This window comes from Chaetodon auriga, chromosome 5 (assembly GCF_051107435.1).
Source record: "Chaetodon auriga isolate fChaAug3 chromosome 5, fChaAug3.hap1, whole genome shotgun sequence".
NCBI classification, from domain to species: domain Eukaryota; kingdom Metazoa; phylum Chordata; class Actinopteri; order Chaetodontiformes; family Chaetodontidae; genus Chaetodon; species Chaetodon auriga.
The window spans coordinates 16,645,502-16,661,600 of record NC_135078.1 but is presented as its reverse complement, the minus strand read 5'-3'; the positions used below and the strand labels follow the sequence as shown (position 1 = coordinate 16,661,600).

The following is a 16,099-nucleotide window of genomic DNA, read 5'->3' as shown; positions in this document are numbered from 1 at the left end:
TGATATTTTCATTGTATTGTATTTTGAGCATTCATCTGACTTCAGCAACTTGTTATTGTATTAAATAATTCAACAATATATCACCGTACCTGAATTGAGCGGCAAACTGTTTTTAACCTCTAACATTTTAAGCCAGCGCTTGCTTATTCATACGACAGACCAAACAACTACAGCTAGCTGATACACATAATGTTGACATTGGTGGATGTTGAGCGCTTTATTGCTGTCCTTAGTGTGTTAAACTTCTCTTTAGCCTCTCAGTCACAGTAATAGGATTTAATCTCTGAAGCAGATCCTCAACTTGGACATTTGCAGCCAAGGATCAGCACCTGTCTGCAGAACCTCCCTTTGGAGGAGTCAAACGGACCTCTTGTCCTGCTAGAAACAGTGAGGATATGCAGTGACAGTCTGCTTGTTAATGTGCTGACTGGTGCTCTGTTCCCTTATGCACAATACCACCGGGTTAACAGTCAAACGTGTGTTTCCATTGACATTAAAAGAGGTACATTTGCATGCTTGTGGTTTCCATGTGGTTTCTGTCTGCACAGACAGTCAATGACACACCTAAAGCACTGTTTTGTTTTCAAGAACCTTTCTTTCAGGTCAGCATTTCTGAGACAATTTGGTTACTCAATTAGTTTCTCTTCCTTGATGCCACACACCTCATTGGAAAAAGGCAATTTAGCTATTCTGCTGCAGCAAATGAGTCTATACTTTGTGTAAAGTCAGCAGCTGCACTGTGTCTAAGGTTCTATTCACTTACATTATATCTGCCTTGTTTTTCTCTACAGACAAAACACACAGCAACAATCTCTCTCCTTTGTAACAAAGTAGCAAAATTTATTTATCAAACACACACAAAAAGAAATCATTTCATACATGAAATTACTCCAGAGAAGGGACAGCACGTAGCAGCAATCTGACTTAGGCAAAAATCAACATGAAATATATTATTTCCAACTTCAGTCTTCACTTTAAGTTTAAGGACAGTCCAGGTTTTCTTATTCACAGGTGCCAGGCTCTCTACAAGCCTGCTTGCAGTGCGCACACAGACGCTCATTATATTCTAGGCAAAAGGAATTTCATTCATTCATGATGGCAACACCAGACCAATATACACTAGAAACCACATTTCCAACAAGCTCACACTGTAAAAAAAGCAACTTTTTCTATGGTAAACCCAACATGCGGTATTTTGTTTTGTCCTCCCATAACAAACTGTATTACATTGGATTTACCCTCAAACTCAACAGAAACTTCTGCATCTTTATGTCTCATTAAGGTGCGAGTACTGTCTTCTGTAGTGCATTTTTCGTCCTGTATTTAAGGTTTACCGAACATACCAAAGGCAGCAGCTAAAGCCTGCAGGCTGCAGAGTTGGCTCCATGGCGCAAGGTGAAGAAATGCACAGAAACAGCCAGAAGTTAATATCAAATAGGTCCAATTCATTGATGTTTTTCAGGTCCCCCGTGACCATTTTAAGGGAAAGAGGCCCTGTACAGTGTTGTTTTGGAGGCCTCACGTTCAGTCAGTGCTGCCGTAGTGGTTCCCATTGGAAGGGTTGTCCTGTAGACTGGTGTGTGATGCTTCTTCCTCCTGTGACACCACCGGGTCCACTGGTTGTTCAAAGAAATTGGACACACAGAACACCTGCAGAAAACAAGCGGTCAAATTAACACATTCAGCTTCATTACTGCAGTTGTACCATGAAGATGGAGAACATCATTAAAGTAGTATGTTCTCTTATCATCATTCTAACGATTTAGGGCTTTTATCACTTCAACCTCACCGACTCGCTGGTGGGTCAGTCCCCAGAAACTCATTGTTAAAAGCAAACATGCTCCCTCTAAACGTGCTTTATAAATAAACTGACTTTTTCAATGGCGACTGCAGAAGAAATGCATGATGTCTTGCTTCGCCGTGATCCAAGCAGATCTTTAGGTGAGACTTACTGTGAAAATAGCCACTAAACCCCCTTGCAGGAGGCCAGCGAGCACATCACTCCAGTGATGTTTGTAGTCAGACACCCGGGACAGACCCACGTACACAGCAGTTGCGATCAGGAAGAATTGGATGGTGGGACGCAGAAGTCTTGCCCACTCGGACTTCAGTCTGGCTTGAATGTACAGCTACAGTAATCAGAGGGAGACAGTGGATAAACATTAGACAATCACATGCAGTTTATGCTGCCTGTGTTACAGCTCATGTACTTTGTATATTGTGTGTAGATTATTTTCAGAATTTCTTGCACTTGTGTGTAAGCCATATTTAGCCTATAAGTAGAAAATGAGTACTTACTACGAGGAACAGCATGCAGTACATAGAGAAAGATGCATGGCCGGAGTAGAAGGACAGCCTGCAAAAGAAAAAAAAGAGATACTGAATGAAATTCACCACCAGCCTGAATGAGTCATTTTTCATGACAAACGCATATTTAAGACTCATAACAAAGGAGGTTGATATAGATTTAGAAATACATTAAAGGGGAACTAAACTAATTTTACACATCAAACTCAGTTTTCAAGTTGTGAGGAGCCTGTAAAACGGGGTGTGTAATGTCAGCTGTGAGTCTAGAGGAGCTTTATCTGACAAAATACCTCCACTGATATCATCAGCGTTATCTCAACTTGGGCTTTGAGGCAACACATTTTTAAGAAGGGCCTAAACTGGTTGCACGAAAAGAAATTATTACATGATATATAGTTACTATTAATGTTGGTGTATATATTATTTAGCACCAGTTATTTAATATTTTCATGAGAAGATGTATTATATATTGGATTTTAAAGTTTCTTAAAGTTTCTTATTTGTGCACCTGTTCTTGCACTTCTGGTGCTATGACATCAAATTTCCCAGTAAAGATCTTGAATTGAATTGTGGGAAGTGTATGATTTAGTGTTTTTGAGAAAAGTCAGGACACCATGGTGTACTGCATCAATTCTGACACACAACCTTATGGAGGTGCAATGCTAAACTGGACTATCCCTTAGAGGACTGCCAGGCTTGTAATAGTTAACTATGTTCTCCAGAGACGCTATATGTACCACAGACTAAGGCAGACTGGCACTTTATATTATCAGGCTCCTCCCAGTGAGACTCTGCAGCTGTTACACAATGCTTACAATGAAACCAAATACATTGTCATCACAAAGGACCATTACCTGGCCTCATCTACCAGAAACTTGTCTCCAGTGCAGGTGAAGTTCTCGATGTATCCACCAGATTTGCAGTTGATGCGATCCCAGACTGGTTTGCAAGCAGCCAAGAAGCTTGGCCTCAAGCGGCCAATTGAGTACTTGGCTATGTCCGTCAGGGACTGGCTAGCAGCAGCTCCAAAGACGTAGCTCCCCACAGCTTTGTAGACACACGCCATATACTTGGTCCCCAAAGACTGGTTCTTGATGCGGGACATGTAAACAGAAAGGCACTCACCACAGATAATCTGCAAGAGAAGAGATTAAATAATGAGCAGTCCACTCTAGGGCAAACAGTCACACTCAAAACGACAAAGAAAACTGTCAAACTTCTCTCTGCAGTGACATTTAAAGATTAGCCAGCTTATGGAAAATGACTGTGGACCTACCACGATCAGTGTGAAGGGGATCATGACTCCTCCCAGCAGCTGATAGGATATGGTGTCCTCTTTGAGGGGATATCTGATGGACTCATCGTTACAGAAGAAGCCCCGTTTGAAAGGGTTGTGTTGAGGGGTAAGGATGAAAAACGGAAGTCCAACTGTTAAAAAAATGAAGAAAGAGGCAGATAACGATTATAAACTCTGCCTCATCGGCCCGATGAGTCACTGCTGCTGTTACACAATACTAGTAATGTTATGATTTTGTCACAGGAAACGCGATACGTTCACGTTTCCTGTGCCTATGTTCACATCAGACAGGCGTTTCCCCTCCTAAAAAAGAAGCTGGTGACTCTTCCATTTTGCTGCAAGGAAAAATCATTCTGTTCAAGGGGAAAGTTACACAATAACTGAGTGAAACACTTAGGGCCTTAAGTGTTACGACAGAACAATATTGCAAAACAGCTACGAGGACTCAGGGAGAGTGTACTAATCTAACCTTGCATTCAAGTCACAAATTTAACTTTCAATGCTGGAACAACGAGCGTATGATCATCTAGAGAGACTCATCATGATAATCTGTAGAGGAATCACCCACAAAGCACGTGAAACATGCTTCGACTTGCTTTGCTTGCACTTTATTCCCCTGCAGCTTCTCTGAATATTACAAACGTGAACTGAGATGAGACAAAAGGCATTCGGCTAAACTGAAGTCAGTAATGCAATGCCGGGTGTACCTCCAAGTACGATCACTGGCAATGATGCTTTTTGGCTAAATGAGTTATCGCACAGTCACAGACCTTTGTTTAAGTCTGTTAGATTAAACCTACAGTGGGGCAAATTACACTGACTGTAAAAATAAAGTAAAAGCCTGCTGATTGGATCATGCAGCTAATCTTTCAAAATACAATCAGCTAGTATGAGTCTGTGTTCCACCTTAAAAACATCAACAGCAAGACAGAGAGGAGCAGAAGGGAATCTGATAACAGGGGAACAATATCCAATATGTCATTGCTGCTTTCTACTCATCTGATGAAATGAGATGGAAAATGGAAAAATTGTGACAAAATAACTCGAAAAGTGATTTGTATTTGACATAAATAATATTAGAACAGATAAAATATGTAACAGACAACTAATGTGCTAACTTAGTGGGCGCTGCAGAGCAATACTCATATGTAACTTTCTTTATTATATATATTTCTGACTTGGTTTAGTGATAACATTTTATCATGACTATCATGGGTAGAGCAATAAACTCCGGAGTTTATAGCCATCGTTGTCCCTGATGTTCACAAAGTCCAATGACCTTTATCGGGGGGGGGGGGGGTCCATTTAATGTCTGACTGAGATTACCAACTGAATAATGTGAACGAACAACCCTCAGAGAGCAGACAAGAAAAAAGTCTTACATACACTCAAAAGAAAAATCACAACATGAAAGAGAACAGTTGTGTGACTGCTTCAAAGATGCAAGTATCAAATAACGAAAGTAGAGAAAAAGAATAGAAAAGTGAAGCATAGATGACATATTAATGGGAGGTTTTGTATAATTTTAATGCATCGAGGAAAGAGCTGGGAGTGGAATATAATAAAGTGCATTTACTCAAGTACTTGTGTATTTGTTTACTTGTACTTTACTTGAGTATTACCATTATATGCTACTTCATAGTTCTACTTTACATTTCAGAGAGAAATATTGTATTTTTTACTCAAGATGTATTTGAGAGCTGTAGTTATATAATATCTAATTTATTTTTGATACTTTCAGTACATTTTACTCATAATGCATCTGTTCTTTAAGTGCAGGGCTTTACTTAAGTATTTTAACACTGTGGTATTTCTACTTTTACTCACAGTGAGTAAAGGATCTCCATACTTCCTCCATCACTGACTGAAGGGAGTGTCCTGGACACACTGTGAATCATAGTTTACATAACATAAAAGGAGGACTTCCAACAAACCAGACTTCAGATTCAGACTTTGGACTGAAGACATGGGACAGGAAATAGTGTTTATATTTTCTAGGACTGGTGCGCAGTCAGCGGCCCATCCGACCACAAGACACTGACTAAGCAAAAGGAAAGAGGGCGCAGATTAATCACAGGAAAATATATCTGGAGCTCTGAGTGTGTCAACCTCTGTGTCCTTATCAAATGTGGCAGCTAGCAACCCGTCCAAAGGTTTCCTCACTGTCTTTTTTTATTGCAGTGCCTCTGCAGCATTGTCAGTCCCATTTAGCGGTCCTGCAGCATGTCTCCGTGCTGTGATTACATTCCAAACACAGAGCTAAAAATACAGCTTTGCTTGGAAAAAGAAACACGCACAGGGTGGGACTTTGTTGCCTTTTTTTTTTTTTTTTTTTCTTCCTGCCTGGTTCCCTAAACCTCAAGCCTCCCCATGTGTATTTATATGACGTTTAATGCAGATCATTTGAGTGCTTAAACTAGAACTTTATATAACATGCCTCCATAGGAGCAGCGCACTGTGAGGCCTTTAATTTCTGTTTTACACCAAAGACAGTCGCTTTAACGAGATGCAGTTGTTAAAAGGTTGCGATAACGGACAAAGGTGGATCAGATGTACATACCGAGGATAAGACAGGTGACGTCCAGCACGATCAGAGGGATCCCCGACGCGTCAAACATGTTGCGTCTCCGTCTTCTGGTGTCTGTCTTTGTGAAAAATGTCCTGTGGTCCCGGCTGCTTTTAGGCGAGACGAGACGCAGCCTATCTGCCGCACATGTCTCGCTATTCCAGCACAAAATTAAAACACACCGGGGTCATTGCGCTGCCACCAAACTCCGGGACTGTCCGAGAAGCTAAAAAACTAACGGGGGTGCTTAAGAAAATAAGATAAAATATACTCTAAGTGAAAAACACTCAACTAAAGGCTAAAACTACTCTAAGACCACCACACACGGGAAGAGCCTCTCACCCGTTCAACTCCCCATAAACCATCATAACACAGCAGGATTTCTTCAGCTCATAATACGTCCTGTCCTCTCTGAGACTTTAACAGCGAGGGACAACCCGAGCGGTCCTCTAACCGCAGAGGTAAGGATTAATGCTGCCTTCGCGTACAGCACGGAAACATCAGTGTGTTTGGAACGCAGCTGGCAACCAGGAGTTTCGGTATGTGAAACCTGAGCAGCCCATTTGTGATGTTTAGTGGGTGGAGGGTATCGACTGTGTAGCACAAGAGCCGTAAAGGTGTGTTCTTTTCAAATAGTCAGTAGGGGGCGACTCCACTGGTTGCAACAAGAAGATCCACTATCACCAATGGAAGTTTATGAGAAAATGAGCCAATTTCTCACTTGATTTGTGACCACAGGAAACTGTTTCCTAATGAGTTTATGCTCTCACTCAGTAGTTTATCTCTTCTCCAATGCAGCATGATCTTCAGTATGTAAAATATGGTCCCATTTAGAGTAAAATAGAAGATACACCACCACCAAAAAAAAAACAAAAAAAAAACAAAACAAGATGGCAATAGACGTAATGCCAAACTCAAGGCTTCAAAACAGAAGGCCACAAACCAATGAGACATCACCGATGTTTACTGATGCTGTACAACTGTACTCATCATTTAGCTTTTCGCTATGTTGACGGAGAATGTTCATTCATATTACTTGCCTCAAACCTCAGTGTGAAAGTTTTGGCTACTATTAATATGGTTGTTTCTTTAGCTCCAATGGGGACACTGCCGTTCTGGTCTATTGGAAAATTATCTCTCAATGTCTAGTGTGAAGATGAAGATTTAGAAAGCAAAAAATGACTTTTATGTTCATATGGGCAGCTTTAAAGATATTCTGTTTGTGAAACTATCTTTTATGGTGGGTCTGGCTTCATCTCCTGATTTTGGGGACCTGTCTTGAAGAGATCCTGCTGCCTACTTTGCAGCTGAAGTTAATGTCAGTTTGTGCTTAAATGTCATATATTCCTAAATGAATGTGTTTATTTTAATTACCACCCAGGTAGGACTCTGGCATAGAAAAACTGTCAGGTAAACACCTTCTCTTGGATTTCTGAGGTGTACCTGAATGCAGCACAGGACAGAGACGTGGTAGTAGGCGCTCCGGGCCTATCGCGTGCCTGTGTGTGCGCTACGACAGCCGTCTGCCGATGCTGAGCTGCTCCTCCCTCCGCTGCATGCGTCCTCAGAGGTAATGAGCTTAAACCAGTATCCCTATTAATAGATTAATAGAAGAGAGTTTACTTCTCATCAGTGCTGGAAGAAGAATGGAGATCCTGGCTTACAGGGAATGTGGAAAATCCTCTATTACAAGTAAAAGTCCTGCATTTAGAACAGTAAAATGCTGCTTATACACACACTCATACATCAGTAATGATTTAGTTTAACACTCACAGGGCCATTTTTCTGCATTATGAGTACTTTTATTTTCGACTCTTTTGTACATTTAGCTGAAAGTATTTACATGCTTTTACGTTAGGGAAGGACCTGAATTGTACTTAAGTACTTGAGTAAATGTACTTAGTTACTTTACACACCTGTAGTTTGGCTAATTTAATTCTGTAGAAAGGTTACATAAACACCCACTTCCTCATAATTTTAGATGCTATGCAAATGATGGAAAAACACTTTTCAAGATGAAATATTAGACTCGAAGGGGAAAGCTGTGAACCACACCTAACACAACGGATTGATCAGTGCAAGAGGAAGCATTCAGATCCTTTACTTAAATAAAAGCAGCAATAATACTGCAAGCTTAAGTCCTGCATTTAAAAGCTTACTTAAGTAAAAGTGTGTCAATACCAGCTGCAAAATTCCCTTAAGCTATGAAAAGTAAAAGTACTCATGTAGTAGTAAAATTTTCCCTGTCAGTGTTTTTTCTATTATTTCTGATGTTTTGGGATTAATATTACTGCTACATTAATGTGTATGAAAGGAGACTCCAGGTATGCAGTTCAGGAACACTCTGGAGCGCACAGAGCTCAGGTGGTGTGAGTACTTGTGTTGAGGGCACGTGGTGTTGGAGGCAGAGGTGAAACTCAGAAACAAAACTAAATATACACACAGGTAGCACTGGTAAAGCAGCCAACTCTACCACTGAGCAGTGGAAACAATCTGGCCTCGAGTCTTCTACAGTCCACAGTCTTTATGCTGTGCTTGATTGTGATGAGTCCCAGCTGTGTTGGAGCCAGCTCACACCTGGAGCCACCTGGAGAACCACACCCAGCCTCTGCCATAAAAGGACACACAGGAAACAAAGGCCCACACCTCTCCACAGTACACAAGGAAACACTAGAGTTTTCCAAACCACCACAAGATGCTCTCTTTTACTACCAGTTTCCCCAGTAATGTTACCAGTTGATCAATATAAGCTATGTTTATATTGATCAACTAGCTGCTTTAAAAGGTGAGAATGACGAGAGAAGAAAGAGACTTTTCTATGGAAAGAAGTGGACAAATAGGTCATACAGTTCCTTCTTTTATTGACACAAAAAATATCATTCATAATTAGTTTTTTGTCCATGTGGAGAGCAATACTCATTAAAAATCACCTTTTATTTGTGGTTGAATAGTTCATGTAAGTAAACATAAATTATCATGAAAACCAGGGCAAGAACATAGATGAGGCTGACTAATATCACTGTCGTCATCATGTTCCTCTGTTCGTCTGCTTCTGGGACTTCAAATGAAGCTCGATCTCTCGTTTGAAGAACAGCTCCCCCAGCTGCCCGTGTGAGGCTTCGCTCATGGCTTTGGTCTGCATACACATCTTGTACTTGTCTGGGGGGAGCTCGTCTGCACAGTTCTTCTCGTGCCACAAGTGGAAAAGACCGCGGGATGGAGAGCGAATCACCATCAGCTTACTGTGAAGGTACTTCCTGTACAGGTGCACGTCCTCCAACCCCCAACCTTTGATATTGCGGTCAAAACCACCTGCCAGGAAATAAGAGAAGTTAAGGCATGAGCATATAATGTCACATTAGTTGTGTTTGGGTTAAAATCCTAGTTAAAAACAGAATTGTAAGAGAATCTTGTCTCTATAATTTGATATATTTTAACAAAGAAAGGGCATAAAGCAGAGAGAGGTCACTGAGAGGTGCAAACCAACAAGATATCAGGGAGTGAAAGAGCTTTTTCACAGTCAGGGTGGTTAAAAATAACAGCTTATGTACAATTAAAGTTGCAGCATGAGTGGAATTTTTATACTGAAAAAAAAAAAGCACACAATCATGTCCTTTCATGCATTCTTTGCTACAGATAGTAGGTGTGTATTATGATACGGACAGCTAGCGGTAATATTTAATTGCATTATGTCTTTCAAAGCGTGACATTAGGTAAAACGGTGTTGACACAAGCTTTTCCATTACCGATGTTGATGAAATCAGACCTGTATTGGCACGTCATGCCAAACCCAAAGTCCCTCCAGAATCCAGTTTCCTTTCTCATCACCTGAAACAAATGAGCAGCTGGAAGTCAGTGTCTTAAATCCTGCAGACATTATATATTGTAAATGTAGCTGTTTATGTGTGTATATATAAATATATATTTTACCTACCAGTTGTTGCTGAACAGAAGGTAGAATTGTGTCATTGCGGTAGATGATAGATGGGTTGAACTGGCTGAAGAGCACCGGATAGTACACTTTCTTTCCTAGATACACAAACAGTTAAAAACAGATGCGTGGTCACATAATCAGCAGAGGTTTAATTGGACCAATACTGAGTATGTTCTAAAAATTAAAGATTCAAATTCATTAAGGCCCTACGCAGCCTTGATGCATCCCCACAGGTGCTTCCACTCATGCCTGATTAGATCTCCTCTCAGGTGTGTGTGGGTGTCTGCACACTGTGATTGATTGACATCTCCCCAGTTGTGGGAACACAGCCTGTCACATCTTAAAGGAGATAATATGATCATACGCCTGCCTTCTACTGAGGAGGGATGGGAGGAGCATAATTAGCCACATTGTTGAATAAGATGCTACTGACAGTGAAGCAGTGAACAATCTGAAAAGTTGCGAGGCTCTCTCAGAGCAGACACAGAGCACATGGACACATCATTTAGCTAATGCTAAGTGAACTTCATTTATTACTGGCTCATCCTTCAGTAGTAGAAAGCAAATGTATGGCAACATGATCTCCTGTAAGGTGTGTTTATTTCCCCTAAATAATTGCTTACTGTCAACTCTAAATGTTGCACAATGATGAAAAAGCTCCTGTGTAAATGTTTCATACAGCTCGGGGTGAAGCCATGGCCTCTCTCACCAGGCTCTGCATTGAGACGACAGGAAGTTAAGAAGTCAGCAGTGAAGTGAATGTCAACATCGCAGAAGAAGAGCAGGACGTTCTGGCTCCGTCTCCACGCCCGGGCCCCCACCTCCAAGCCGCGACCACGAGAAAACTCCTCATTCAGCTGGATCAAAGTGAAGCTCCTGAACCGGGTCTCTCTGAGGTAAACACAGGGTCGTTTAGTTAGACAGGTGCTCTGATGATGAGTGATTTAATTTGAAATGTTCTGCCTGAATAATTATTCAAAAACAACCATACATGACAAGACATGAAGTCTCATCAGACTGTTGCACAGTTGCAGCGGTGCATAGTTCAATAGTTCATAGAGCATCTACAGTATTTTTCTCTCAAAAGTCAGTTTGGATACTAATTGTCATGACCCCCCAGAAAGTGTCTATTTTAAGAGGTCAGGAACAGAATTTACAGGGTCAACATGTTGTTGTCACCAAGACAAAACCCGGAGCTACTTTACTTAAAATTGTATTTTAAAGTTGTAGACTAAATATTTCTAGGAGCTTTTAAGGAATGGAAGAGAAAATGTGGGAATCAAATCATGTAAAATGATCACTGTGTCAGTGATTGGACCATTTACTGGGCTGTTAATATATTTTAACAGTGGCATTGTCCTTTCATTCCTTTCATTAGCTGATGATTACACTGTACATTGTGTGTATTTACCTGGTGGTTTGGTCCAGAATGGCCTTCACCTGGTCTATCTGATCTCGACCAAAGTAGACCACAGTGAGATGAACCCTGCCGTCCTGCTGGATGCACACTTCTCTGAACCAAAAAAAAAAAAACACAGGAGGAGGCATTATACAAATAAACACGTTAGCTCCGCTTCTATACTAATTTATCCAGAGATAGCCACAAATTACCTTTTTACAGATAAGGACAACAATTACATTCACCCTCGTGAAACCAGCCTTTAAAATCTATATACTCATTTTCCCTGAAGCGGCGAGGAGTCTTACTGGCTTTCAACCAAGCCACTCTATTAAGATAAGGATTCACTCAGCACTTCCAAATGAATTCCTTAAGTTTGAGATCAATAATGTGATGATACAATCACCGCCGGTGCTGTGAGTGGACGCCAGCGTGTTAATTCACTTTTCAAACAGTACCTGAAGTTGCTGATGAACTGCCTGAATGTGTCTGCCCTCTTGGAAAGAGGCACAATGATATTGATGAGGATGCTGCGCGTGTCCACACTCTGGCTCTTCACCTTCACCACGGGGCCAAACGGCCTGAAGAGCACCAGCTGAGTGAAGTCACTGGGTCCTTCGCCTTTGAACATCAGCTCGTAAACAGTTCCTCTGTTCCGCTCTGTGCGAGTCAACCCTGGGACAGAGACAGAGACAGCACAGGAGAATCACATCTCACAGCCATAACTTCCTAAAATTACACACACACTTACTCAAGAACTATAACTAAGTACAAATTTTGGATGAAGCAGGAGTCAGACACTGCCAAGATCTGCTTGTGTTTGTCCAGCTGTGGACGGACAAACTTTTCCCAGCTGTCCACTCAAGCAAAACGTGCGAGGAAGGTGAATGAATGAACCGAGATCTTTCTCACCTTCTATGAAGTCTGACGGGGAGTACGTGCGCTTCCGCCTGGTGTCGTCTGTGTGTTGCTGAGGACCGTTCAGGACGTGCAGAGCTGTTTCCACTGTGCTTACCAGCTCATCTCTGCGGTCTCTCCTCACAGGCCTCTCCTCCGGGTGCCTGGTCAGCCCGGTCTCCAGCTGGTACACCCTGAGTAACACAACATCCCGCTGTATGAGGAGGCAGCATTGTTACACAGGTTATTCAGTTAACACCTGGAGGCCCTGATGGCTCCACTGTCCTACTCACCTCCGCAGGGTGAATGTGTCAAAAGGAATCACTGCATATTCACTGGGCAGCTTTACACCTGAGTTCACCTCCGCCTGGTTCAGCTGGGAGCGGAAGAACTCCTAGAGGACACGATGTAGCATTTACTGCTCCATCTATAATGTCAAACTTAATTTATCTCATCAGCAGCTCATGAATTCAACATCTTTGCTGCATCTGCATCATTTTGTGTCATGTTTTCCTACCTTCAGGTCAGACTGTGTCGGGGTTTTGTGCAGACTCTCCAGACCCTGAGGCAGAATCCCTTTTGTTTTAGCTTTATCCAGGGACTCCTGAAGCTGCTGCGTCCTCTCCTGTAGAGCGTCTTTTAGCTGGGCTATCTGCTTCGTCAGGCTGTTGATGTAGTGTCTATGAGAGTCCTCCCTCTCCTGCAACAAGGCCATGTATCCCTCCTTGCTGGTGGCCCCTCCAGACCATAGCAGAGACTGCTGTCTGCTGTGAGACGTCGGCTTACAGGCCAGGAGGTAGAACAGGGACAGACAGCAGCAGAGGCCCAGCACAATGAGGCTGACACGGGCCAACAGGGCTAAAAGCCACCGCTTAAACATGGTGGATTGTCTTTTAAAAAATCCTTAAACAACTGAAGCTCATAAAATCATGACTGTACTTTTGTCACGTGGAGACACGCCAACAAAAAGAAGAGCAACCCATAGTTCCTGAACCACAGATTAAAAAATGGCTTTTAAATTAGACGTCCTCTTGTTTTCTCATGTTATCTTTATCAGTCACATCCTCAGGCAGCATCTTCACACAGTGTCCAGTCCTTCAGCTCTCGGGTTTGAGTCACATGTAAGAGCAGAGATCATCACCGGAGCGCTGAAACTCCCTACAATGACAACAATATGCATTTTCCAGCAGTGGTTCAAAACCTTTTAGGCCTGTGACCCCTCAAAATGAATAAAAAAGTCTACTTGTGTCCCCTAACTACAGTTTACGGACATGAACTCGAGCAGTTCAACAAACCAAGAGTATTTTCGTTCTCAGATGTTCCATTTTCTGGATTTTTTGTCTATAGCCATGCTAGCAACTCTGGGCTTTGAGATAATTGCCAGAGTCAACATACAAACTAAGCAGGTACTATGGTCATTATTATTATGGAGTTATTAGTTTAGCGAGCATTTGCTGATTAGCTATGAACAAAAACATCTTTCATTTTAAAGATCGGATCACCAAAGCCATCATGATTCATCCTCTTGAGGCTATGAATGCCAGCACAAAATTTCATGGCAATTCATTTAGTAGTTGTTGAGATATTTTTAGTGTGGATCAAAGTGGTGCACCGGCAGACAGGCCAGCATTGCTATCTGCCACTAGCATGCATACAAAGCAAAATATTGAGAAAAGTAGGATCAATTAATCAGAAGCTTGAGTGAATTTTTTTAATCATCAGGTGACACTGATGATTAAATAGTCAAATGTTAAAGCATTTGCACTAAGACAGATCTAATCTTGATTGCATCCCTTTTGTGAAAATAATAGCAAGAGCAAAGAAGTTTTTTTTAGCATTTTAGGAAGTCTCAAAAGAAAGAAACAGAGATATAAGAGACTGAGGATCGAGAAGAAAAAATTACTACATCTAGTGACAACCCGAGAAAGCAAACCAACCAACCTCGTCAGTCTTGTCCTGATGTGTGTGAGCACCTTATTTCATTACCAGTCCACGGCGCTCTTCCTCGTCTTCTTGGACTGCTGCTCAGGTTTAGTTTGGCTGCTGTGAAATGCACAGAAAGAGAAATAACCTGACCTTAAATTCACTCTGCGTGCCACGACGCTCAAGGTGGGAAGTGACAGAAACAAGCATTTCTCTGTGTCTTTCCACCCAGGGTGTGTGTGTGTGTGTGTGTGTGTTGCCATCATCAGTTTATTCACAGCACAGATGGCTCTTTATTGCTCAGGTAGAGGCCGATCTCATGAAAGACTTGCTTATGTATGTTTCCAGGTCCACCCCAACGGTGTGTGTGTGTGTGTGTGTGTGTGTGTGTGTGTGTGTGTGTGTGTGTGTGTGTGTGTGTGAGCAAAAGAGAGAGAGAAAGCAAGAGAGTTGGTGATTGCAGATGCATGTGTTCATACCACGCAGACCAGTGAGAACAGGAATTTTTAATAAATTTTTAATAAAAAAATTCTGCCTGTTTTGGACTCTCCATGCTAATGAAATGCTTTCACAGCATCACCAGCTTTTCAGCTTAAATATTATAGTTGTGTTTTTAATCTTTCATCTCTTGTGGCTCGTATGAAAGCCTTTCATCTATTGTAAAATGACTGAAAAGCTTTCATCTCGCTCTCATCTAGACTGAACACCTTACAGACAGTAAATGGCAGCAGGTCATCACATTTATGAGCTCTCATGATGAAACTGATTGCAAAAAACTGAGATCACAGGCTGAAACATTGCAAATACCATCCTCCAGCACATACTTAACACTCTACAAAGCTGTAATTAAGGACAGATATTTAAAATATAATCACCAACTGCTGTGAATCTCACAGGAAAGTGTGTGTCCTGACGTCCATCATCCTGAACTGCTCATCTCCTGCAGGCTTTTCTTTTGCAGTCTTGCAGGAAAGCACAGAGAAGTTTACGCATCCGTTCAATGATTAAACAACTCTCTGTCTTGTTAATATTAAGAGCTGGAGTGGCCTTGCAGGAGTAAACTGAACGTGGTCCTGCTGAGCTCTGAGTACCTCCTCTCTCCCTCATCCTCTCTCTTCTCAGTCTCCACCTTTTCCCAGCACCCCCCTCTCCTCGTCTGTCCTCTCCTCTTTCTTTCTCCATCTCTCGCCTTCTATCAGACCCAGTGTTCACTTCCATCTCTATGAGATCTCACACCATCTGCCTTCATCCTGAATTCCCTTTTAGGTCCTCCGAGGCTCCACCCTGCCCTAAAGTCTAATTAGAAGGCAGCCGGAGTAAGGACTGCCCTTCAGACTTTCGATGCTCTGCCACCTGCAATCTGTTGCAGGGAAATAGCTAGGTACCAGTTGGATCCCACCAATAGGGTGAGGTCTTGCACATTTAATGAGGCAACATACAGATGGTCCTTGTTTTCAATCGGATGTCAAATCCTGATCTGTCTCCTCTGGTTGTTGATGGAGTTTGCTACTTAGATAAGATAATCCCCCACAGCGGGTAAATTTGCACTGTTACAGCAGTAAATGGGACAGTATAATAGTAAGAAGCATCAGTAAAATATATAATAAGTAAAACAGACCGTGGTTAAATCCACATTATTGCACAAAGCAAATATCGATGTTTCACAGTTCAGAATGCACTTACATTTATACATGAGTGAATTTGTCAGTGCTGGCGTGTGTGTAGTCTACTGGGAGCAGTGTTGATTATGAAATCTGACAGCAGAAGGCAGGAAGG

General features: G+C 41.9%; 2 protein-coding genes across 2 annotated transcripts; both read right to left on the bottom strand.

Moving 5' to 3' along the window:
- Positions 1–816: 816 nt before the first annotated feature.
- On the bottom strand, positions 817–6,633 carry LOC143321406 (phospholipid phosphatase 1-like). Its single transcript, XM_076731720.1, has 6 exons — positions 6,165–6,633; positions 3,584–3,735; positions 3,162–3,442; positions 2,299–2,356; positions 1,953–2,129; positions 817–1,650 (listed from the first exon to the last, which is right to left on the bottom strand). Exons 1-6 carry the CDS (start codon positions 6,220–6,222, stop codon positions 1,525–1,527), a joined length of 852 nt encoding a protein of 283 aa, XP_076587835.1. The 5' UTR covers positions 6,223–6,633; the 3' UTR covers positions 817–1,524.
- A 2,382-nt stretch (positions 6,634–9,015) lies between these two features.
- Positions 9,016–13,558, bottom strand: LOC143320814 (chondroitin sulfate N-acetylgalactosaminyltransferase 1-like). Its single transcript, XM_076730777.1, has 9 exons — positions 12,918–13,558; positions 12,694–12,794; positions 12,416–12,594; positions 11,962–12,178; positions 11,516–11,617; positions 10,814–10,995; positions 10,105–10,199; positions 9,917–9,998; positions 9,016–9,482 (listed from the first exon to the last, which is right to left on the bottom strand). The coding sequence occupies exons 1-9, from the start codon at positions 13,278–13,280 to the stop codon at positions 9,199–9,201; spliced, it is 1,605 nt and encodes a 534-aa protein (XP_076586892.1). The 5' UTR covers positions 13,281–13,558; the 3' UTR covers positions 9,016–9,198.
- Positions 13,559–16,099: the final 2,541 nt, after the last annotated feature.

Bases quoted from the DNA above. Each gene is read 5' to 3' on its own strand.
- LOC143320814 (XM_076730777.1), bottom strand. From the start codon at position 13,280: ATGTTTAAGCGGTGGCTTTTAGCCCTGTTGGCCCGTGTCAGCCTCATT. The intron at 12,795-12,917 runs GTAGGAAAACAT...CGTGTCCTCTAG, and splicing joins CGACACAGTCTGACCTGAAG to GAGTTCTTCCGCTCCCAGCT. The intron at 9,483-9,916 runs GTAATGGAAAAG...ATTTCCTGGCAG, and splicing joins GTCTGATTTCATCAACATCG to GTGGTTTTGACCGCAATATC.
- LOC143321406 (XM_076731720.1), bottom strand. From the start codon at position 6,222: ATGTTTGACGCGTCGGGGATCCCTCTGATCGTGCTGGACGTCACCTGT. The intron at 2,357-3,161 runs GTAATGGTCCTT...TTTCTTTTGCAG, and splicing joins TTTCTGGTAGATGAGGCCAG to GCTGTCCTTCTACTCCGGCC. The intron at 1,651-1,952 runs GTAAGTCTCACC...TGTTTTCTGCAG, and splicing joins GTTTAGTGGCTATTTTCACA to GTGTTCTGTGTGTCCAATTT.